The sequence below is a fragment of the Gopherus flavomarginatus genome, chromosome 19, assembly GCF_025201925.1.
Source record: "Gopherus flavomarginatus isolate rGopFla2 chromosome 19, rGopFla2.mat.asm, whole genome shotgun sequence".
In the NCBI taxonomy this organism is placed as follows: Eukaryota; Metazoa; Chordata; order Testudines; family Testudinidae; genus Gopherus; species Gopherus flavomarginatus.
Window position 1 is genome coordinate 8,171,896 of NC_066635.1, and position 25,796 is coordinate 8,197,691.

The 25,796-nt window shown below is 43.2% G+C and overlaps 1 protein-coding gene across 8 annotated transcripts in view; it reads right to left on the minus strand.

The window, feature by feature from the left end:
* The window catches only part of CAMKK1 (calcium/calmodulin dependent protein kinase kinase 1), a 181,022-nt gene that overhangs the window by 61,209 nt on the left and 94,017 nt on the right, over nucleotides 1-25,796 (minus strand). For all 8 annotated transcript variants that reach the window (XM_050929417.1, XM_050929423.1, XM_050929418.1 and 5 more), the window contains 5 exons: nucleotides 21,124-21,177; nucleotides 9,238-9,289; nucleotides 7,574-7,707; nucleotides 6,464-6,500; nucleotides 2,773-2,794 (listed from right to left, as the gene is read on the minus strand). In XM_050929417.1, coding sequence (XP_050785374.1) covers nucleotides 2,773-2,794; nucleotides 6,464-6,500; nucleotides 7,574-7,707; nucleotides 9,238-9,289; nucleotides 21,124-21,177 — 299 coding nt within the window. The remainder of the gene's footprint in view (nucleotides 1-2,772; nucleotides 2,795-6,463; nucleotides 6,501-7,573; nucleotides 7,708-9,237; nucleotides 9,290-21,123; nucleotides 21,178-25,796) is intronic.

Sequence of the window (25,796 nt, forward strand, 5' to 3'; positions counted from 1 at the left end):
GCTCAGTACCTTGTAATATTACACCCTTAGGACCCAAGCTGATGCCTACTGAAATCAATAAGGGTGTTTCTACTGACCCCTAATTAAGGGCCTGATCCAAAGCCAAATGGAGCCAATGGAAAGACTATCACTGTCTTCAGCGGTTGCTAAAGGTGGGATTTTCAAAAGTGCTCACCACTGTCTTGACTCTCATGCCACTGAAGTCAGTGGGATTTTAACAGTGGCTTCAAATCAGAGTAGAGTGAGGCCAGTGCCAAACGCCCTAAACTACCATAACATGCTACACAACACAGTGGACTCTATTCTGGAAAAGGCTACCCTTCAATTGGCTTAGACAGTGAACAGCTTTTCATCCTCTACTAGATGAGGCCTAAAACCATCACCCCACCACTATAATAACGTTAATAGCAACAACCCTGCTACACGGTGCAGTGACACACGAATATGCTATGACATTTTAAAACTGTATCACAACTCTATTGTTTGGGTTTTTTTGGTTGAGCCAGGATTCTAGCCCATGTTTCTACCTGGCAGTGGTACTCTGGAAGGCATTTTCAGCCATTACCTCTACTCATTTGGAGCAGAAAATTCTAATGATGATCTCATTTTACTCTGTGATGATCATCGTTTGCTGCAACAACAACTATCGTGTCACACTGAAAATTGTGCATCAAATGCACATCACACTGCATCTGTGCTACAGAATGCAGAGGTTCTCACTTGCATTGGCTACTGTCAGAAGATAGGATACTGGGCTAGACGGACTACTGGTCTGACCCAGTATGGACATTCGTATGCTGGCAGTGTGACATTGCAGTCTATATAATTTTATAAAAATATGCTAATAAGTGAATATAATGTAACTGGAATATGCTTCATGCAAAAGGTCTCTTGTAAGGTATCATTACAAAGCTTATAACCTGAGTGTGATCATCCTATTTGCATAAATGTATCACTCTTGTATCTGAAACTAGAATTATGAAATATAACTGTGGGCCATTAATGGTGGTTTGGATCTTGATGACTCCCATTAACCAAGACAATTGTCTGCAGATGGCTGTGTTTACCTGTAAGTCTCCCTGTATATGTGTGTGCTGGTAAGTGGGCAATCAAGTCTTGCAGTGACATGTGATCATGTCACCTGAACTGGAATCCATCTTTAACCTGGTGTTTTTCCATTGAGAAGGAGGGAGTGGGAACCCAGAGAGGGACAAAGGATCCCTGCCTTATGCAAAAGATATATAAAGGGGTGGAACAGAACAAAGGAAGCAGAGGAGCCATCATAAAGAATCCCCTAGCTACCACCTGATCTGAAACAAGAACTGTACCAGGGGAAAGAATTGTGCCCAGACCTGGAAGGTGTCCAGTCTGAGGAAAAAAACTTACTGAAGCATCTCTGAAGGTGAGATTATCTGTATTCAGTTTAATTAGACATAGATCTGCGCATTTTATTTTATTTTGCTTGGTGACTTACTTTGTTCTGTCTGTTACTACGTGGAACCACTTAAATCCTACTTTCTGTATTTAATAAAATCACTTTTTACTTATTTAACTCAGTATATATTAATATCTGGGGGAGCAAACAACTGTGCATCTCTCTATCAGTGTTATAGAGGGTGAACAATTTATGAGTTTACCCTGAATAAGCTTTATACGGGGTAAAACAGATTTATTGGGGTTTAGACCCCATTGAGAGTTGGGCATCTGAGTGTTAGACAGGAACGCTTCTGTTAGCTGCTTTCAGGTAAACCTGCAGCTTTGGGGCAAGTAATTCAGACCCTGGGTCTTTGTTGGAGCAGATGGGAGTGTCTGGCTCAGCAAGACAGGGTGCTGGAGTCCTGAGCTGGCAGGGGAAGCAGGGGTAGAATTAGTGTTGGCACAGCGGGTGGCAGCTCCCACAACAGGGTTTCTGTGATCCAACCCGTCACAGGCGGACTCAGCAAAAAGAAAAGCAGAGCCCACATTAGAATCTAAAGAACTGAAATTGAGTGTTAGGACCCAAGAGAAACAAAAGCAAAGCAGCAAGTAAGGAAGGATGGTCTTGTGGCAAAGGAACTAGACTATGCTACAGATTTGTGTTCAATTGCTCATTGCGACAGAGGCTCTCTGTCTGGCCTTGACTGCTTCATCTCTCTTCGAGGCAGGGGCATTCAAAAACGGGGTTAGTAATACTTCCCTTCTCCCTTCCTGGACCTGTCTTGCGTATTAAGATTGTAAGCTCTTCAGGATCTGCTGTAAACTGTATATAATGTGTGGAAGTGGAAAAGCTCCTGCATTTACAAAATAATGTGTCTCAAATAATTCAGGGGAGGGAGAATTCAACAGTGACTGGTGTAAGGTTAGACACTGGTGAGTAAACGAGTGAAAGGAAGTCTAAGGAAACTTACCCTATACATAGACATGACAGAAGAGAGTATAAGGTGGAAGTTACTTTAACTTACATTTAAAAATGTCTTCTGGCCACTTGACATGTAAGTTAATCAAGTCAGACTCCCTTCACCAGATTCTGAAAGCAGTTATGCCAGTGTAAATCTCAGTGACTACAAAATCTACAGAGTATCTGATTTACAGTGGTGTTAACTGCAAACGAAGTCTGTCCCCTTTGCACCCACTTAGTGACATACAACTGGCATCATCTTACTCATCGCCTCTGCATTTCACCCAGGGAGTTAGTGAATGAGTCCTCCTCCATTCAGAAGCTGGCTCTCCATCTGATGAGAACTACAAACACCTAAACATTCTATTCCCCAAAGTCCCCTGCGGGCTACTCACCCCTTGCGCAGAAGGTCAAACACTGAAAGAAAAAGGAAAAAAAAGCAACCATGGGTACGAGGGAAGGAATCCTGTTTAGTGCAGACACACATTTCTAGCATATTTGCCTATAAAATAAACCCAGTCCCAGAACCATTGTAATCAATTTATCCCACCCAACAAGGTGATGCAGAATTAAAAGATCTTGTTGCTTGAGCAGAGATAAATGTAACTACCCAGGCCAACTCCAACTGGGAGACAACAGATGCCAATTTACTAACCCTACTTCCATTCTCCTGGCTTCCAGACCCTCTTGATTTGATTTTCCCTTCTTGCATAACAGCATTGTTTTTGCATCACTGCAATATCATCAATAGCAAAACATACTATCGTATGAATGTGTATCCTCACTAGTAATGTATTAAATTGGCAGGATAGCTATGTAACTATCAACAGATAAAATGGATGCAATTATATGAGTTTGAAATGTGCTCTAGTTTGTACAATCTGAGTGTTCTCATTTTTATTATGGGTGAAACTGTGGCTTTGCTGAGTAAGCAGCAGAGCATTGTTGCACTTCTCCGGAACCAGCCTGTGACTCAGAGTCCCAATCTGCATCCCAGTTCCCCACCCTGCTATGGCTGAGCAGGAGAGACAGGGAATAACCTGTACCAGCCTTAGAGATTACTTCCCCCTCCCCACGAACAGTGGTGCACTTATGCTGTATGGCATATTAGGGAGAGGGCGTTGGATCCAGGAGTTTGCTCCCTCCCCATCCCAGTCACCTATGTCAGCCATATTCCTAGTGCAGATTATTTCTTCTACTGGAAGGCACATTGGGGCCTTGGCTCTGTCCCCCTGTGCAGAAGAAGGAACAGTAGTAGCCCTGCAGAGGCTGCTCCACCACACAGTGAAGTAGGTAGCTGGCACACAGGAGTAAGGAGTAAAGCAATCCTCACACTTCTGTGTGGGAGGCTTAGATGGGCCACAGCCTGGTACCATCTGGTACTTGTTTTTCTTTCATAAAACCAAACCTTTTGAGGTTCAATAAATAAAATACAAATAAAAAAATTTAAAAACTGGTTAACCTACCTTTCTGTAACTTCTGTTCTTCAAGATGAGTTGCACGTATCTATTTCACTATAGGTATGTGTGCACCTTGTGCACAGTGGTCAGAGAACTTTTTCCCTTCACTGGTTCCAGTAAGGGTGGCTTGAGCACTCTCTGGCACCATGCTTAGAGCAGGACTCCTGGGCTCTATCTATGACTTTGCCACGGCCTCACTCTGTGAACTTATGTCCATCATTTAACTCTCTGACTCAATTTATGCAGGTGTAAACAGGTGTAACACCAACTCACTGGGGTCTGCTGAGCAAAAACAGGGCTTAGGCTGGGAAATGGGTTGCAGCCTAAAGTCCAAAGTGGCTATCACTGCTCCATAATAGCACAGGGTTTCCCAGCAATGCAATTCCACCATTAGACACCTTTGTGTCAGATGTATAGTCTGAGCTAGGCAGTAGGGTCCTGTACTGTTAGGGGGTGATCTGCCAAAACCAAGGAGACCTTTCCCTCACAAGTAGTTAAACAAGATACTACAACACTAGCAAAATCCCAGTGCAAACTGTCACCTGTAAAGTGAGACCATTCTATTTACAAAAAAAGACCCATTTGCTACCATACAGCAGTGACGTGAAAACAGATCAAGATGCAACTATAACATGCTGGAATATACTAAGGCCAACTCGTCTTTCTTTGCAGGCTTAGGAAGCCGCTGCTTTTGGCAGCATTTCATACTTCTACCATTTCCTCTATCTCAGCTTCTCAGTTTTCTTAGCACCAAGCTCTGCATGGTGTACATGGATGCAAGAAATCCTACTTTTAAACTAAACTATAAACAAGCCAATGTGCTTAAATCTCAATAGCTCACTCTGTCCTGCACCTTGTTTTCTTTTGTACTTGATTGTCTACAGTACATTTTAGAAGGAAAGCCTGCCTGGTATTTCTGATCGTCCTGCTGGGAAGTGCTATCAAGGGTGACACCATTCAGCTGAAAGCCTAATGTCAGACAGCCTGTGCTCGAGATGTGTTGAGCACTTACCATGTCCTCTGACTTCAACAGGAATTAGAGATACACAGCCAGATTCTCCGCTTTGCCAAGCTTATTCTTTGTAAAGCAGAGAGGCGTGGTTACAGCTCCCTAATTCTCTGCAGGCCCTTGTCCCAGGTTACAGCAGCCTAGTAGCTGCTCTGTGTTCCCTGAGCATTGCAAAGGAAGCAGTGTGTAGATGAAAATCAGCCCCACTCAGGATTAGATCTACATCTTCATACAGCATCACTGAGACATGTAGACGGAACAGTCAGGCTTGCACTCTCTGCAGAGCGCTGATATGCCTTGGCTTGGTTTTAACTGCACATGAAAGAATTGCTTTTTACAATGTTCTCAAATGTACCTACTAGTACTAATGAAGCAGCCCTTAATGTTCCACTCTAGTACTCCTGGCCCAATCTATAAACCCTTTCATCACACTGCTGAACTACTACTCACATAAGCTATTCCAGAGTTTAAAGAAAGGGTGACATTGGAGATAGTTATGCAGGTGGTTTTGCCCCTAGTTTGCTCACCCATTCTCTTCTCAGACTCCAGTGGGTCTACTCATGTGAGTAACTGTGCTCCAGTATGAGTAAGGGGTTGACAAGCAGCCCCACTATTATTACTGCTATCACCATTACTGTAACCCAGCAGCGTATCTTTTTCCTCTGTTGCTTTTTGAATTGCACTTTGCACTGACTTTCATTCAACCAAAAGGAATCTAACACACATGCCCCTTCAGGAGACCGGGCCTCCAAAAAGCCACACTAGCTGGGCTCCCTGCTATACTTGCGTTTCCACCTCAACTGCCACATCTTTGATGTCTCTCGAAAAACAAAGTGGGCTTCGGCTGAATCTGCTCTTGAAAGGGAAACTGGCCTTTCAAAGGAAAGCAGCTTCATTTGCTAGGCAGATCCTCCTTTCCCAGCAGCTTCAAGAGCCTCCTTTACTATTTCATGAGGCGTATCCTTGTAGATACTGTGGCTGACTCTTCACAAAGGTGTTAGGGAAGACAGGACAGAGGAAAATTCCCTCCACTCCTTGTGCGCATGCATGAGGCAGACATGATCTCTGTCTTTGCATATCACAGTAGACTCCCCAGAGACAAGAGGAGCCATCCACTTCTCCCATCCTTTGACTCTAGCTGGATGAATTAAAGCCAGGCTGAGTGTGTGCAGCAAGCACAAAGTATATTTGTTCAGTGTCAGTGGATGCAGCAGCTCTTGCTCTGTGCAGTTCTCTTAAAGTGCAAGGCCACCTGAACCTGAGGGAGGAATAGCTCAGTGGTTTGAGCATTGGCTTGCTAAACCCAGGGTTGTGAGCTCAATCCTTGAGGGAGACACTTAGGGGTCTGGGGATTGGTCCTGCTGGAGCAGGGGGTTGGACTAGATGACCTCCCGAGGACCCTTCTAACCCTGATATTCTAGGATTCTATGACACTGGTGCAATGCCTTTCTGCATTCTCCGGCCCCTTAGGAGACTTTAATGTACATATCCAGGAGAGATCATAACTATGAGACTTACACAGACCACACAGAGATAGAGTTGGTACCTATGAAACCTTAAAACACCTCAGTGAGAATAAACAAGTATGGCTCGATTAACAAACAGGGAGATACATACCCATGTACAGATTGTCCTCTGCAGAATCATCCAGTACCTAAAATGGATATCACAGAGGCAAGGGATGGGAAACAGACAGGGAGACATCTTTAATCCAACAATACTCTATAATTACCCATATTCATGTTGTGCTGGAGGGTGTTAAACTCACAGAGCACCTGGAATTGAAATTTAATGGCGTAATATGTGATTTGTGACTTAAAATATATATCTATCTCGCATGTGCGCGCACACTTCTTACCAGTTTTTAGTAGAGATAGACTCAAGCATCCCTAAACCTGGGAAATTTAGCTACAGATCTGCACATTGCAACCTGACCCTTCTCTGATGCTCTGCAGACTAGACTTAAAATAGCAAGACTTGCACCCATGTTAAGCACAACCACTGTACACACCAAGGGCCCTGCTCATGCATGGCATAGTCACATAAGCCCGATTTTCAGACAAAGTATATGCAAGAAAGGCTGCTATGCATCTGTCTCCACGTAACCTACATGCAAAAATCTGGCTGGCCTTACAGTCTAAGGAAAGGATATCACACTAGTATGCTAGGAAGTTTCTCAGTTTGGGTCCTGAACTCCTGGACTGTCAGCAGCTGGGAATATCACCCTGTCGCAATCTCCTCTGTCCACCTACGCACATTTTTTACTAGCTCAGAAAGGAGCTGCATCCAGACCTCTCTAACTGCAGTGTGGGGCCACTGGACAGGCAAGCATAGGTCTCACTGGGCACATGCTGCAATGTCAGGACACCAACAGAGCTAAGCTATGGCCTTGCATAATTGTCATGACACTGGATTCAGGGTTCACCAAACTTTGCAGCTAAAACTTGACTTGAACCCATGTATCTCTGTGGTTGCTTAAGGATCTACTATTTATAAACTTGGACCTTGATCAAACAAGCCCTCCACGTACACAGCCCCACTGTCTGGAGCGTGGGCAGAATCGGGTCCTTAATTTGTAAAGATAGGCTGCGACTTTCAAAGCCATCTAGGTGATTTTACTTCCTGATTCCCATTAACTTAAAAAAACCAAACTTGAATGTAACCATCCACACAGTCTGACCTGAATAACAGCGCCCCTTCCCTCCCAACCCACTTTGGCATACACACCTCAATCAGTTTCACAATGTTGATATGGTCCAGTTTCTTTAAGATGGCTATTTCTTGATAAACTCTATCCAGCGGTGCCATTGGTTTCGGCTGCCCAGCAGAAGTTGCTTTGGATCCTCTAGGGGGAGGTCGACCTGTAACAGCAGCAACAAAAAATTGGGCTTTATCCCTGCTTGGCAGCACAATACAACACAGTGAATGGCTGTAGAACATGGGGCTTTGAATGGGTGCAGGACCTAAAAATATACAACTAGCCAGACACAGATGTAAGAGAGCAGGGGTTGAATGACCTCTGAGAGATGACACACTGACCTACTGAATGTTCTCCACACAATTCAATGCCTTTTATTTTCTTGTATAAAGTCAACTTGAAATTTAGTGCCAGTGAAAAGAGTCAGATTGGCTGCTCTGGGGATTGGAAATCAGTCAGCTGCATAACAAGTACAACAAGGGTATCAGCACTGCCCCACCAACATTCCTACAGTCTGCTCTGGAAGGACATCCAGCAGGTCCCAAGCTCGGCTGCATCAACTCAACCCATTATCTTTCTATGGCCGATGAATTGAGCTCTGTGTGCTTCAGACCTCTCAGGTGAAGCCTTAAAACTAAAATTCTTCATGAACATTAAGGAGACCATGGGATGTTTTCATAAAGGGATTTACTCCGTGTTACTAGCCACAATTTATCTGCCTCCAACTACTCTGATACATCTGGTTGATGCCTTCCACCCCAGAGATGGCTGCACTGTCTCTAAGGCCACAGTTTCAAAAGTGCTCATAACATCGTGTGAAAATCTGGCCATCGGTGTCACCACTGGAGCTGCTGGGTGCTGAGATCTAGTGAAAATCTGTCTCCAACTGTGGATACTGGGTACTTGACAATCTGGCCCCAAGGCTAGAATTTTCAGAAGGGCTCAATATCCAGTCAGGGCCAGGTTTTCAAACGCGCTCAGAGTGTCGGGTGCCATGTGCTTTTGAAAATCTGGCCCTAGGTGTTTTGAGAGCCTGTTTGAGCCTTTAGACTCCACCTTCACATTCTGTGGTAGACCACTGTGGGACATCCAAGGAGGAGAGTTAACTTCCTGATGGCTGGGACGCAAGCAGGGGCGGCTTTGGATTATATTACAAATTCAAAATGGCTTTTCCTTACAGGTTGAGTATAAAGAACAAGGAGTACTTGTGGCACCTTAGAGACTAACAAATTTATTTGGGCATAAGCTTTCGTGGGCTAAAACCCACTTCATCGGATGCATGCAGTGGAAAATACAGTAGGAAGAGTAGAGTGTCTTGTTTTTGTGCATGCAAAAGAGTGTGCCTGAAAGCTTATTCAGATAATTTGCTGAAAGATACTGTAGAGGCACAACAAGAAAAAGGGCTTCTATATGCTACACAAGTACAGAGGCCATGTTTTACCATCAGGGAGCAAGACTGTCTGGGGACAGAGGGCACCAAGGAGCAGTGAGGTGGGAAATTGTGTTCTGGATGATAGCTTGTGCCAGTCCTTAATCCTTATTATAGATGATCCAGTAGGCCTATCCCCACAAACCACCCAAGCAGCTTTGAAAGGAGGCCAGGTTCTCTATGCCTTACTCCAGCAAAATTTCCAGTGGATAGCAGGTAAGGCCTGCAGGGCTTGTCTGTAACCTTTAAAAGCATGATACCTACGTGGAAATCCATACTGTTTCAGTAGCTTCTTTTTGGAGAGGACTTTCATAGCCTGAAGGAAGAAAAAAAAAAAGTGTTAAACAGAGCAAAGCCATGATACTAGGAGTTACACTCACTGCTCAGTCCTCGCACTGTTTGCTATAGCTTTACAATTCAGTTCAGATACTAGTGTGGGACTCCAGTTTTCAGATCTTTATCCAAGGCAGAGAGAGCTTAATTAGTGACAGACACTTTCAAAATACTTAAAATCTAAGAAAGAATGAATGATTTTCCTTTAGGTATATAAAAAGGCCAATTCTACCCATCTTTTTACAAAGCAAAAATAAATCTGATTCATTTATCTTAATCAGATAAGTAAGAAGGGGGCCCGAGTCTCAGTTACTCTGTGACACAGAGACCCCTTTGTAAACAGCGTTCTGCTCTTTGCAAACATCTCTCATCCGACAAATTCACTACAACACACATGCCATGTAAGATAGCCATCCCTAAAAAGTAACATGTAAGGTAACTATAGAAAGCTCGTAACTTGTCCCAGTTCATAATCACGGAGAGACATATGTACAGATATTTACAGAATAATGTATTGTGACAAAAGTCCTGCTCCACCTTGGTGGGTCCTGCGCTTATTGGCGGATTTGCTCACCTCAGTGATGTTCCCCTCTGGTGGAACCCACAGTCTGGGTCAACTCTTCCTGTGTCTGATCAGGAGTTGCGAGGTTTGGGGGGAACCTGGGCCCACCTTCTACTCCGGGTTCCAGCCCAGGGCCCTGTGGATTGCAGCTGTCTATAGTACCTCCTGTAACAGCTGCATGACACCTACAACTCCCTGGGCTACTTCTCCATGGCCTCCTCCAAACACCTTCTTTATCCTCATCACAGGACCTTCCTCCTGGTGTCTGATAATGCTTGATTGTCTGATAATTCCTCAATCCTCCAGCAGCACACCCTCTCAGTCTCAGCTCCTTATGCCTCTTGCTCCCAGCTCCTCACATGCACTTCCTCTCCTCTGACTCTCCCAGCCTGACTGGAGTGAGCTCCTTTTTAAACCCAGGTGCCCTGATTAGCCTGCCTTGATTGGCTGCAGGTGTTCTAATCAATGTAGCTATCTCCACTGCCTTCTAAAAAGATCTTAATTGGCCCCAGGTCCCTTGATTAACCTGGAGCAACTGCCATTTGGTTACCACGGTTCTAGGGATTTGTTTAGCCTGGGGCTAACATACCTGTTCCTCAGTACTTTACTGTAGCCATCTAGCCTTGCCCCATCACAGTATTTATATTGAAAAATTGCGTTACGGACTGAGAGTAGAAATTAGTCACCAGGGGATTATGTGTCTCATTAGGGCAAAAGGGAGTTGTCACCCTGCCCTGGTTGGCTGCTGATGCCAGCAGGCTCAATATTTTAGCCTTGTGTGATACTACAACTTTCAACAGGAAACCATGAGAGGCAATGACAAACAAACAAAACCACTTAAAGATAAGTGTTCGCCCTATCTGTGACTAGACACCAAAGGCTGTTTTCAGTATAGCACAGAGGAGGAAGAAGCACTCTGTATCCAGAGGAAAACCTTTGTGGAGTGGGGATTCTTGAGATCTTGGCTCCAGCCAACTCTTCAACAGACTGAGCTTTTGGGGGGTGGAAATCTACTTCATTAGACAGTAACTCTTGATAAGTAGAGAACCAGGTTTGCATTTTATGTGCTTGTTTTGTGTTGTGACCATTTGTTTCCACCACTCTCTCTCATTTCCAGTTAAATATTTATTCTCTCTCAAATCACCCTTCTTTCGTTTTATTATAAATGCCCATTAAGTTCTGTGTGGCTTAGAGAAGTGCTGGCTTACGGTAAAACTGGTAAACTGGGGTACACGGCTCCTTTGGGGGCAAAAGATCTGAAATTCCTGTGAGTAGCCAATGTCAGGGTCTGGGTATCACTGTCAGGGTCTGGGTATCACTGGGGAACAATTCAGAGGGACTCAGAGGCTGGGTGCAACTGTTATTAAACTGCAAGGCAAAGTTAGGGCAGGCATAGTCCAGAGGAGAGTGCTTGAAGGGCTGGTGGTATCAGGGAGCCGACATCCAGTTACCACAAGAAAGACTCCCTCTTGCTGGATGAAGGGGGTAACAAGGTGGCTCCCAGTGCTGGGTACCCCAAGAGCTGTCACATTCTGTTCCTGTGCTTTGAGCAGTGTCTGAGGAGAGAAGGTGATTTTAAGCTAGCTTTTTGCTCTCCATATTCAGGGGCCTACGCAGCCACTGGGGCAAGTGAGAGTAGCCTTGGAGTACTCTCACTTACACTTGGCTTCCTACAACTGCCACTGACTCTGGGAAGGCAAATTAACTGGGGTGCACTCTGGCCACACCTGTGTATATTTGCCTCACCCTATGCCAGGAGCTGGGAGCAAGAATAGCAGCGAGCCCTTTGGCTGGGGAAGACGTTAGCACAGGCAGTATTCGCACAAGGCCATTTCTGCCCCCTTTACGCTATCAGAGTTGCATGTAACTGAGAACCAGGCCCAAGAGCTCTGGGTTAGATGTTTAAAGGATGCCTGTCACTGTGGTACCACAGATTGAGGGGCACAGTGATCTGTGGGGTAGCATAGGAACTGCAGGGTACAATGGGTAAGAGAACACAAAGGGAAGCATAGATTTAAATAAGCTGGCCATTGGGTGACACTCTTCCATCCCTCCACATTCTCATATTCCAGTATCCTACAGTTGTTTGGAACCAATATGTAGTTGATGTGAGCTGGTGGACATAAGAGTAATTTTTCTGCCGTCCAAATGGGCATTAGGCGTGATGGCAAAAGGCAACCTGAATGTAATAAATCAAATCTCTGAGACTCCATACATACTACTGTGTTAAATAACCTTCTAGCAGCCACTCCAGTGATCCCTGAATACTTTACAAATAAATATTTCATGAGAAACCAGCTCATATGACAGTTTGCTCAGGGAAATATTCTGCTCTACTGAGGCTTTTTCAAAATGAGTAGTTTACTTCTATTAATCAAACTTCCATATCTGTAATACACAGTGGAGTGACCCCAGTGAAATGGTGCTCAATGGAAGGACACTTTATTATACGTTACCTGATGCTAGTTATCTCTGCTGGTGAGGATACAGCTACCAGCCAGAAACCCCATCCATCCTTTCAGTGTCTCTTATATAATTTAAGGGCCAGATTCAAATCTCAGTGGATCAGTGGATAGCTGGACTAACTCCAATGAAATATGAATTTATGCTGGTGTAACTGAGAGGAGACTCTGGCATTCAATCCCATTTTATAAACACATTGAAAATAGTAGTATCAGGAGATAGAGACTAGACAGTTCAAGTCCTTCACCTATACATTGCCATGTCTAATCTTGGTTCCAACTGGTTGGCTGAATTATTCTGTGGTCTGTGTGAAATGAGTTTGTGATGTCTACAACCCAAAAACCACCTCCACAATCAGCACCTTGAAAGAAGGCCCAGGACAGGACAGTTCTCAGTGTACTATAAACACACTCCACTTTTATTTCTCCCCTTGCACCCAAATTACAGTGACAAGCGAACTTCAGAAAACATTAATTTCTACCCACCAAAGAAATTAAAATGCACGGTTACTATTTCACTCAGATTCAGCCAATAAAGAGAATGTTCCATTGTCCTGATCCCATCCCTAAAATTGGAGTCTTTCCCCCATTTGATGAGTGAAAATGAACTTTAAAATAAAAATTCACCAAGTTTTGCTAGTTCATTAGCAAAAACTGGCAAGCATCAACTTTACTAAACTAATGGGGCCTTGCTTTCAGCTAATGCCACTAGGCACTGCCATGATACAAATAATTTATAAGAATCATGATATCTACCCTACTGGGTCTAGAACTTGTAGGGAATGGAATGGCATAGAGGGAATGCCTGTTATCAGCACTACCTTTCTGTCGAGCTTAGGTATCTATATAGCCCCAGTCACCATAATATCTGAGCACCTCACAACCCTCACACCAGCCCTGTGAGGCAGGGAAATGCTATTATCCATATTTTACAATTGGGAAACTGAGGCACAGAGAGGCTAAGGGACACATTTTAAAAGATATTTAGGCACCTCTTGGGATTCTCAAAAGCATCTATTGAAATCAATGAATTTTAGGTGCCTAGATGCTTTTGAAGATTCCACTGGGCACCTAAATACCTTTAAAAATCCAGCCCTAAGTGACTTGCCCATGAGCACACAATGTCTGTGGAGAGCAAGGAACTGAACCTGGATTTTCCAAGCCCTAGGGTAGTGTCCTAATCACTCTACCATCCTTCCTCCCTGTCATAGGATTAAGGATACAGCAACTTTCAGACGCTAGTAAAGCAGCGCTCTCACATTCAATGAGGGAAGCAAGTAGTAGTAACCCAGTCATCTCAACGGTTCTTAACTCACCTGAAAGGAACTACATGGCAACTGTATGGATACTGTAACGTAGTTAAGGTTGTGGGACGCCTATGACAGCATTCGGACTTGCTTCCTATACTGCAGCTGCGGCTACACCACAGCTTTTTGTCTACTGGTGACTCCTCAACCCTTGGGAACTCCTCATCTGCAGAACTCTGGTAGTTTTCTAGCCCCTTTTATGCCATCAGAGCAGTGCAAAGAGGTTGGATCATAATACATCCCATTGTTTTCTAAATCCGTATGTGGGATGAACAGTAAAGTTTCTTGCGGAACAAGCAGGAGTCATTTAATTACCACAAAGAATAGAGGCATGATTAAACAGTATTATAGTCAAGTTTTCACTACAGTGAAAGTCAGAGAGGCAAATCACCACACTGCATCCTAGCTGTGCATAACAGCAGAGATACAATGGGGATTTAGCAAGTCTCTCTTCCTTCCAGGCTCAAGCAGAGCTGTCACCAAGGCAATGCATTCGCAAAAGAACCAACCTATTTCCGCTCTCAAGCAAAGCTAATTATCCAAACAGAGACGTTCAGACACAGAATTCTCTCAGAACCTTGGTGGTGGATTTTCCCTTAGTAGTGACAAGTGCCTCAATAGCCTCTTCAGAAACAAATGGTCCCAGTAGCCCCCTCCCATCTATTCTTTACCCTTATCTGCCATGTTTCAGAATGACATCCCAATGAAAAGGGATTACAAACCCTCTTTTGCTGAATAAGGGAAAGCCATTAGTGCCTGCATATAATGCTATTCAGATGCTGATCATAAATTTGTCATCACTAATCCCAAGCACTGTTTATCATATCATCATCTAAACAGTTTACATCCAATCACTCTATCCATCTTGGTCATTGTACGAGTTGCATGCGTAGAGTGTGACCGAGTGATGGCATCCGTGTCTGAGGAACCTGGATTGCTACCCATTCGTCTCTATTTTTTGGTGTGATTTTTAATGGAGGATTTATGGCTGCATCTGGAAAGCTTTCATGAAGAAACATAATCATTATCATCTCCACCAAGAAGCTGCAGAGGAAAAAATGGAATGGGATCATTTTTTTCCAGAATTGGAACAGCAATTGTCCTTCTCAATCACTTTGCGCTACAAGCTGTTTTAGAGATTGGGAACGGGAAAAATACATGGCCTGAGGCTTCTCAGACTCAAATTTCATTAGCAAAATTCCTCCAAACTACACTTCGACAGGGACATATGTTGTTTCTGCTTTGTAGTTTTTGCCTTTTAAGGTGCTTGGCCTCTTTTTCTAATCACTGTTAATGCATCTACTGCAAACTGTAACACTGAAATATTTACAGCTGTATGGGTTCCAAGGCATAGTTTTGCAAACTCTGGTGTAATGGCAGGTTATCAGCAGGGACTGAACTCAAATGTTAGAGGCCCGTGCTTTAGCAGGCTACGCCCAACAATGTCAATGGGATTCTTTTCATTTTTCTACTTTTCCTTTAATAGAAGGTCAAAATCAGAAAAAAATGAAGTCCTGCTTGCACATGGGATGACCACTGATTTCTTATTAAAAGGGATATGCCTAATTTGAGACCTGATCCAAAATCCACTAACATTATATGAGTCTTTCTACTGACTTTCAAAAGAATTGAGTCAGGCTATTGGTACTTAAAAGTTCTGCAGTAAAAAACACAGAATGCACATTGGCCCATACTTCAGCAACAATCATGTAAAAGATCATAAGCTGCGATTTTGCACTGTGCAGGATTTTGTAACATGACTAAAATACTGCGTCTTAAAAATAAGTTTTGTCCTGTTTAGAGGTATATACTTTTTTTTGCACAATCATTCTCTGTTTCCTTTAAGCTAGGTGGCAACATTTCCTTGTACTGAAATAGAATATGTGAGCTTCGGCTACATACCATATACAATTCCAGGCCACTTACATGCTAATTTTCTCCAATTATTTGTTGTCACTTTTCAACATGAAGACAAAAAAAAGAAATTGGCAATGTTGGTTTTGGAAAAAAAAGAATAAAAAAGTCCCTCCTCAATTGCCATAATCAGAATTGCTCCTGGTAATTGCTGGTGCTACACATTTGCATTAGATCTCCCCTTCGGCTGCCTGACAACTCTCGTCAAAGTGTATTGTTGTAACATGGTTTTACACAGCAGCGATAAGTGGAACAACATGCAATTTATCTCGGTATTAAAAGCTGCATGTCAGTCAAACACACAGGAAAATGTGAGGTGCAATGCAATCATTAGCTAATTACACAATTCTCTAACATTTCTCTTAAGCTTTCTAAAAAAATCTGCCAAATTCCAGGGTGTTTCAACGCCTCGGGAAACTGGAAGCCTCTCCATCAAAGAAAGGCTGAGGGGAGATCTGATCGCTCTTTATAAATAGAATGGAGGGATAAATACCAGGGAGGGAGAGGAGTTATTTAAGTTAAGTGCCAATGTTGAGACAAGAACAAATAGATATGAATTGGCCATCAACAAGTTTAGTCTTGGAATTAGATGAAGGTTTCTAACCATCAGAGTGCAGTTCTGGAACAGCCTTTCAAGGGGAACAGTGAGGGGCAAAATAGTTCATGGAGGATAGGTCCATCGATGGCTATTAGCCAGGATGAACAGGGATGGTGCCCCTAGCTTCTGTTTGCCAGAAGCTGGGAATGGGCGAACAGGGGATGGATCACTTGGTGATTACTTGTTCTGTTCATTCCCTCTGGGGCACCTGGCATTGGCCACTGTAGGAAGACAAGATACTGGACTAGATGGATCTTCGGTTTGACCCAGTATGGCCATTCTTATGTTTTTATTTAAAAACCTAACTGGCTTCAAGGCTGAGCTTGATAAGTTTTTGGAAGGGATAGTATGATACTGCCTACAATGGTAGATCGGCACTGTGAGACTGCAAGTAGCAAATATGCCCAGTGATGGGACACTAGATGGGAAGGGCTCTGAATTACTACGGAGAATTCTTTTCTGGTGCCTGGCTGTTGGGTTTTGCTGAAAAGCTCAGGGTCTAACTAATCGCCATATTTGGGGGCAGGAAGGAATTTCCCCCAGGGTCAGATTGGCAGAGACCCTGAGTTGGTTGTTTTTTTCACCTTCCTCCCCAGCATGGGTCATTTGTAGGTTTAAATTAATGTAAATGGTGGATTCTCTGTAACTTGAAGTCTTTAAATCATGATTTGAGGATTTCAGTAAGTCAGGCAGAGGTTATGGGTCTATTACAGAAGTGGGTGGCAGAAGTTCTGTGGCATGCAATGTGCAGGTGGTCAGACAGGATGATCATAATGGTCCTTTCTGGTCTTAAAGTCTATTGGGGATTTGGAGGGTGGATCATTGTGAACCTCTGCTCCTTCCTTGCACAAAGTCTGAGTAAATGGGTTTTGTGTATCAGGGTCTCTGCTGAGGTACCAGGGCTGAAATGGAATCTTCCCAGCAGTAGGTGATACACTCTGGCTGCAGTAGCCTCTGAAGGTTTGTCTAGTTTAGAAAAAGAAACTGAGATTAAGCGGCATTTAGCAAACATGTGTTCACTAACCCAGACCTTTTCCCTAATGAAGACACAGGTTAGCACATTTTACCCTGAGTTAGCTGTTCACCAGCTAAACCAACATAAAAGGTGTTAACCTGCATCTAACACAAGTGCAATGATCACCGTACCTTCAGGGTTAGCTCGTCCCAACCTACATTTGACCTTTTTTCCTAATCTACACAACCCCCCCAGGTTCACTGAACCAGCCCTCTGTGTAGCACCGAGCACACTCACTGAATAAAGTCTTGCCCAGGAAATAAAATTAAAATCCCTGCATTAATAAATCTAAAATGTTCAGTGGTTTGCTTCCCTCCATGTTACAGAGGCATCCTCAGGTAGAAGTGGGAGGAGAGGATTCATAGAAATGACTGTATTAGCATGTCACTAGGTGCTGCATTGAGAACAATGTCTTGTGCAATATGCAGTTTCCATCCAAATCGGCATGATAGGGCAGAGTTTGTAAGAGGCCAGAGCAGAGAGAGGAACTAATGGGAACAGCAAACATTTCAATTAACGGACTTAGTGGGTTAGAAAGTGAAAGGCATGGAAACAATTGTGATTCCATCCAGTTGGATAGATTCAGGGTGTCTTTTCCAGATCTTGCATCATTTCTTCCTTCTATCATTTCAATATATTTCCTATGCAGTCTCACACTAGCTGGAAATATGACCGGCTAGGATAATCTTGGATAATGATGTTAACAGTCATGCTAAAAAAGCTCAGTAGCAAAACTGCAAGTCAGGAAGGAAAAATATCTGAGCAACAGGGTGGCTGTTTGTGAAAGTTCTTTCTTATTACCGTGGGAATGAGGAACCAATTTGGAGAGCTTATACCTCATTCCTGTACTCTACTTGTGCGGGGGGCTTGAGCGGGCCATAGGCCTTGACCTGCCTCTCTGAATGGAGGCAAGTTTCACACACAGAATGTAGATCACTACAGTTGTAGGGACAGTCAGATTTCCAGGCATCTCCTGGCTCTGGCACAGTCTATTCTGTTTTATATAGGTTCTTATGTCGTGCTCATCACTATAATATCTGAACACCTTCCAGAAATGCAGTAAGCAATGTGACTAATATCAGTTGTAGTCTGCTATTTATGAGCTCTCCAATTTGACACTTAAGGGGCTAATTCTCATTTCAGGGTGAAATTCACTCTTGTGTAGAAGGCCATCAGAGGCCTATGCACCACTTAACTACTACGCAAGCTCTCAAAATTGGATTTAAGTGGGACTTAAGTGGTGTGCACAGCCAAAGTACTTGGGGCCCTCCATGGAGAGTGAGTAGAGGGGAAGAAACCTTTCTTCCCAGACGATGAGCAGTGGAGCTGCTCTGTGGCTGCTACTCTAGTCTTGAAGCTTTCCTCACTCCATGGGATGTGTGTTTCCCACACCACACTCAGACAAAGAAACTTCAGACCAGGAGGCCAGATTTATCTGGGGTTGCTCTTTAGTCTGTGCTTCAAATGTTGGCCAAGAAGCTGAATGTGGATCTTCAATTTCAAAGAGATAGGGAGGTGTTCAGATCCCAACCCTCACTAAAATTAGACTGGGGTTAGAATCATTAGACAGGACCATAGGGGTCACCTAGTCTAACCCTCCACCAAGATGCAGGATTTGTTGTGTCTAAACCATCCAAGACAGATGGTTATCCAGTCTCCTTTTGAAAACTTTCAGTGAAGAAGCTTCCACAACCTCCCAAGGCAGTCTGTTCCATTGTACTGCTCTTACAGATAGGAAGTTTTTCCTGAGATTTAATCTAAATCTGCTATGCTGTAGTTTGAACCCATTGCCTCTTGTCCTGCCCTCTGTGGAAAAAGAGAACAACTTTGCTCCATCTTTTTTGTGGCAACCTTTCAAGTATCTGAATACCACTAATAAAACCCCCCTTAACTTCCTCTTCTCCGACCTAAACATACACAGTTCCTTCAGCCTTTGCTTGTATGGCTTGCATTCCATCCCTTTGATCATCTTTGTCACTTGACTCTGGATCCTTTTGAGTTTCTCTACATACTTTCTATACATTGGTGATCAAAATTGGATACAGTACTACAGCTGAGGCCTAACCAGCACTGAGTAGAGTGGTACTATCACTTCCCGTGACTTACATGTTCTGCCTCTGTTAACGGAACCTAAAATTGCATTTGCTTTTTTTGTAACAGCATTGCATTGCTGACTCACATTGAGGCTGTGCTACACCACAACTCCCAGATCATTCTCAGCAGTGCTGCTGCCAAGCCAGTTTTCCCCCATTCTGTATTTGTGCATTTGTTTTTTCTTCTCTAAGTGTAGCACCTTATTTTTGTCTTTGTTGAATTTCATTTTATTATCTATAGCCTCATTCTTCAATTTATCAAGATCCCTCTGAATTTCAGCTCTATCCTCCATAGTACTGGCAACACCCCTTAGCTTTGTGTCATCTGCAAACTTCATCAGTATGCTCTCTATTCCTACATCCAGGTCACTAATAAAGATGTTAAACACCACTGGAGCCAGAACATATTCCTGTGGAATTCCACTTGAGAAGTCCCTCCAATCTGACATCATTCCATTAATAGTTAATCTTTGTTTGCGGTTGTTTAACCAATTATATATCCACTGAATGGTAGTTCTATCAAGCCTGCATTTCTCTAGCTTACTTATCAGAATGTCATGTGTCGAAGAATAGGTATATTATGTCCACTGCATTCCCCCTATCCACCAAATCAGTTACCCTGTCAAAAGTTTGGGTCCAAAGAGGGCTCATGTTTGGATTTGGACTTCTCATCAGATTTCAGGCCTGCAAAATGGTAGAAATCGCTCAAGATCAGCTGTTCTCACGAGATCTCAGATCCATCCAAATAAAAAAAAATTGACAGCTTTGTGGTTTTTGATTCAATTGAGAACAAAAACTACAGGGGTAGGTATGGCACTATGGAGTCAAATCGACCCCTCAATAGAAAATTTGGAAAGGGTTCAGATTAGAGATTCCAGGTTTACCCTATCTGTGGGTTTGAAGTGACAGGTATTGGGATTTTTTGATTTAACAGCTATTTAGAAGTAGAAGTCTTAAACCTATGGCCTCAGTTCAGGAAGGACTTAAGTATGTGCTTATGTGTGTTCTGAACTAAGGAGGCATTTTTGAGCCTCTATGCCCAAACCCTACAATTAGCTGTATGACGGACTGATTGATTTTTACTTATTTGCAGGGCTTGCTACAGAGCGCGTCACCATAATATCTTGATTTTTCCATAGTCTTCATTATAATAATACCTACCTGTTATACAGTAATTTTCATCTGTAGATCTCAAAGCACTTTACAACAATGTGAGCATCACTACCCCCAATGGGGAAACTGAGGCTTGATGAGGGGAAGTGACTTGCTCAAGATCACCCAGTAATCCAGTGGTGGAGCTCAGAATAGAACCCAGGTCTCTTGAGTCCCACTCCAGTGTTCTATCCCCTAGGAAACACTCCCTACAGCTAAACATTGACTTGCTTATTGAATAGTATAACATGCAGTGCTGTCACAAAGAAACCACACAGTGCTGTGCTGGGTTGTCTTGCTAGGGTTATCCCATATAGGGCCCAACATTCAGTTATGAAATGTGCCTGTTCCTTCCAGGAAGATTTTTTAGAAGCACAGTAGATCTCTCATTTCAGGTGGCCTCTTTCATATCTAGAAAATGTCAAGATAGGCAGGCAAAATTATTGCTGAACTATTTCTGAAACATGTGTCCAACATCTCCACTCATTACATAACACTTCACACTAAGTTTTGCTCACATTACTCTGCTCTGCGTCACATACACTGAAAAGTGTAGCCTCATGCCCTATCAGGTTGATTTCCTACTCATAGGCCACGTGGCTCAGAAGGATTTAAAAAAAAAAAAAAGGGCAGGAGAGAGCTAGTTCTCTGGGATGTGAAAAAAGAACCAGAAATATCAACACCAGCCAGTAATATGGGGAAAGAGGCACTTACGTAATACTTGTCGTCACTCTCATTGTAGGCCAGTTTCACAACACCATAGGAGCCCTATAAATAAACACAAATTACACAGTCAGTTCGGCTGCCTGGCTTTGTTTGCCTGTTGCTCAAGGCTTATCGTGTTTGGCCTTGCAGTGAAAAATAAGAAGTACCCTCAACAGCCTCAAGCAAAAGCTCCACGTGATGTCAGATTGCGTTATACAGTGCAGCTCCCTTCCCCCTACGAAATGAAACTCAGATGGACTAGGACACATATAGGGGCAAAGGGATTTTCTCTCCTCTTCATTGTTATGTTCAATGCCAGGAATAACGTCCTTCCTCTCCTGGCAGCTATTGCATTTGGGCAATAATGATGGAGGCACAGAGCATTTCCTGAGGATTAATGACTGTCTAGAAGGAACTGCTTCAGGCCATTAACTCCAACCAGTTATTAATCCTCAGCAAATGCCCTGAGCCAAGGTTATATTTTTATTACAAGTTGAACATTGGGGAAAATTTTCTTTTTTAAAGTCTTTTTGTTTCTGTGTTAGTTTTTTATATTCCCTTCCTATACCCCCTCACAACTGGAAGCCCCCACCATTTTCATACAGGACTTTCCATGCACTGGGAGTGTATAGGAAATTAACACTTTGTAGATCATATCTTCAGCTGATATTAATTGGCACAGTGACTGTGTGTTGCCTGGTCAGTTGCAGTTTATGGAAAGGTCAGTATTAGAGCATGTGGAACATGACAGCTCCAGTGGGAACTCAAAGTAAAACCACTGAAATTTCGTCTAGTTGTCTGTCAACTCTATACATTTTCAAGGCCAAAATATTAAACTACAACTAGATTCCTCCTCCAATAGTTGCCCACTGAATACATGTAAAAGAACTACACTAAGGGTGTCAAGTATTAGAGGGGTGGCCGTGTTTGTTGCTTTTTACAGATCCAGACTAAGAGTCCTGTGGCACCTTATAGACTAACAGAAGTATTGGAGCATAAGCATGCATCTGATGAAGTGGGTATTCACTCACGAATATGCTCCAATACTTCTGTTAGTCTATAAGGTGCCACAGGACTCTGTCGCTTTTTATACGAAGGGTGTGATCCAACTCCCACTGAAATCAGTAGGAGCACTTCCATTGACTTAAGAGTTGGAATGAGACTCTAAATCTCATGAAGGGCTGGTGAGCAAAGCTTTGGGCCTGACCCAGAACCCACTGGAGTCAATGGAAGTCTTTCCATTTACTTTACTGGGCTATGGATTAGGCCCATTGTGAATTATTTAATGTGGCAGATTAGAAAGTAAAGGTGAAATTCACTGCTCTGCAGAAGGCCTGCACAAGCTCTGTCTACTAAAGTCCCACTAAAGCCACCAAAATAAGGTTTAAATGGGTCTTAAGGAGAGCATAGGGCTTGGTGAGCCCTCTGCACAAGAGTGAGGGCTCGACTGTGATACATTTACTCACCTTGAATAGTAATATACTCTTCACTCACCTCCATGGATCTAATGGAAGAGTAAGGTACTACACAAGAGGAGTAGGCGTATTGCAATGTGGCCCTAATTAAAGAAATACAATTTTAAAAAAATCAAGAACAGGGCTTTGCTCATTCATTCTGATAGATGTAATTTAGCGTTAAATGGAGGTGAGGCACCAACAGAATTCCCAGATCCAAACACCCTGGAACCATGGAAAAGTCTGGAGACAGATCTGAATTTGCAGCTGGTTCCTACCTCTATCATGTGCAAGGCCAACGACTCAGGTCCAAACGCATTCAGAATTGCATCTCTGTGAGCTTCCTGACCTGGACCAATCTCTATTTTAATTTTTTATGGTAAACTTCCACTAATGAATGTGCTGTGGTAAACTGCATATGTGTCATAAAGTCTTGGTGATATGAGAACTGCCTAGAGCGCTCTCTCTGATAAGAAGACAGGAGACCCTTTGGAGAATATCTGTGAATGAGAATTGTCAAGTCTGGAGATGAGCACATTTGAGAATTAGCAAGAGTCTCCAATATTCTTTCCCTGATTCTGCTCTCTCCAGGTACTATGCCCATACACAATTAATCTAGACAGGTACATTCAAAGCCTTGCAACAGAAACCACCCACTGCCCTTTCTCCCATTCCTGCATGCATACGAAGGACAAAAAGAAGGCAGCAACTGTGGCTTCTTGTCACAGAAAACAGGTGCTAAAAGTTGGAAATGAGCCACACATATGTTTTGATATACACAGTAATTACTACCACCCCAGGGACTGGCTGCAGTGCAGAATCATAGCATGCTTATGAAACACCTACTCTACTACAACCTGGTGCTTGCTAATCTGGACGCTTTAACTGATCTATACAGTCAGTTTGTAAGTAAGAAGACATCTCTCTGAGGTGGTCAGAGTCTGTGAGCCCTAGAGAAGTTTGAGCTAATAACCTTTTTGGTGAAACTACCTGCGGAAGCAGGTGTAGTCACTTCTAAATGGAATACATAGATAGCAATAGCAAGTACAGCCTTTAGGGAACGATCATTTACTGACCCATCTGCAGACACATGGCATGAGTTCAAATGTGCAGGTGTCTGAACTGTTCACCAATTCAGACCTTGAAATAACTTTCAGTGAATCTCTTCTGGAATCGTTACGAGACTTTTAAATACAGAATAGAATTAAATCAGCAATTTCTACATGGAAATAAGATTTAACCAGCCCTGACGGAGAACAAGTGCCTGCCTTTATCTTTCTTTTCTCACTGGTTGGGTTAATTCATTAAACGACCTTGGTGTTACATTTGGCAAGAAACACCCTGGAAGAGAACCAGCTCAAAATCTTCATTTGGAAGGAAAATAAGTGTAGACTTCTGTCATAAACAGATAGCTAAGGGTTAATGTCTCTTTCACCTGAAGCACCTGACCAGAGGACCAATCAGGAAACCGGATTTTTTTCAACTCTGGGTGGAGGGAAGTTTGTGTCTGAGTCTTTTGTCTGTCTGCCTGCTTTCTCTGAGCTTTGGAGAAGTAGTTTCTACTTTCTAGTCTTCTGTTTCTAAGTGTAAGGACAAAGAGATCAGATAGTAAGTTATATGGTTTCTTTTCTTTGGTATTTGCATGAATATAAGTGCTGGAGTGCTTTGATTTGTATTCTTTTTGAATAAGGCTGTTTATTCAATATTTCTTTTAAGCAATTGACCCTGTATTGTATCATCTTAATACAGAGAGACCATTTGTATGTATTTTTCTTTCTTTTTATATAAAGCTTTCTTTTAAGACCTGTTGGAGTTTTTTCTTTACTTCAGGGAAATTGAGTCTGTACTCACCAGGGAATTGGTGGGAGGAAAAAATCAGGGGAGATCTGTGTGTTGGATTTGCTAGCCTGATTTTGCATTCCCTCTGGGGGAATAGGAAAGTGCTTTTGGTTTCCAGGATTGGGAACGGAGAGGGGGAGTCACTCTGTGTAGTTTCACAGAGCTTGTGTCTGTGTATCTCTCCAGGAGCACCTGGAGGGGGGAAGGAAAAAAGGATTATTTCCCTTTGTTGTGAGACTCAAGGGATTTGGGTCTTGGGGTCCCCAGGGAAGGTTTTTCAGAGGGACCAGAGTGCCCCAAAACACTCTAATTTTTTGGGTGGTGGCAGCAGGTACCAGGTCCAAGCTGGTAACTAAGCTTGGAGGTTTTCATGCTAACCCTCATATTTTGGACGCTAAGGTCCAAATCTGGGACTAAGGTTATGACATGGTGGCAGCAGTGGGATATAGACAGAATCCAGAAGCCAGTAGGAATATTATATTTTTCTTTTCTCTGCTAAGGGCTTTTTAGCAGAGAGAAACAGTTGGTTTTAAAAGGGAACCAGAGAGAATTTTTTTTTCTGCTCTCTCTGGCAGTTTGTGGCTTGCATGTTAAGCGAGAAGCCATTAAGAGACTGTTAAGGGTCTTTTGTCACACAATAGCACTCCCATTGAGAGTCATTACCAGCACTATATAAATGCAAATAAAGTGGTTTTTCAGGTTTACTTAACATTGAAAATTAGCTAAAGGCACTGTTACTAGGCAGACTTCAGGAGGCAACAGAGAACCTGCAGTTCAGAAGATAAACACCGGAGGGCACCCCAACACAAGAAAACAGGAATCATGACTTCTAAGGCAAAAATTGAGGCCGAAGGACAAATCAAAGAAGCTGAACACAGGCGACAACTGGAAATAAAACAAACAGAGATGGAAATAAGGGAGAGAGAAAGAGAGGCAGCACACAAAAGAAAACTAGAAGAAGAAGAGGTGGCCTACCGAAGGAAACAAGCAGAAGAAGAGGCGGCCCACCGCCGAGACATGGAAAAACACCAAAAAGAAATGGAAAAAACAACAAAAAGAGAATGAAGAGAAGGAAAAACAGAGAAAACATGAACTGGAGTTGGCAAAAGCTGGGCTGCATGTGCCAGCCAACCCTAACAACCCGGCGCCAATTATTGCTCCACAGCACAGGAAATTTCCCACCTACAAGGCAGGTGATGACACCGAGGCCTTCTTGGAAAATTTTGAAAGAGCCTGTCTTGGGTACAACATCCCCGAAGACCAGTACATGGTAGAATTGAGGTCACAGCTCAGTGGACCTTTAGCAGAGGTGGCAGCTGAAATGCCTAAGCAGCAAATGAATGACTATAAACTTCTTCAAACCAAGGCCAGATACAGAATGGGGATAAC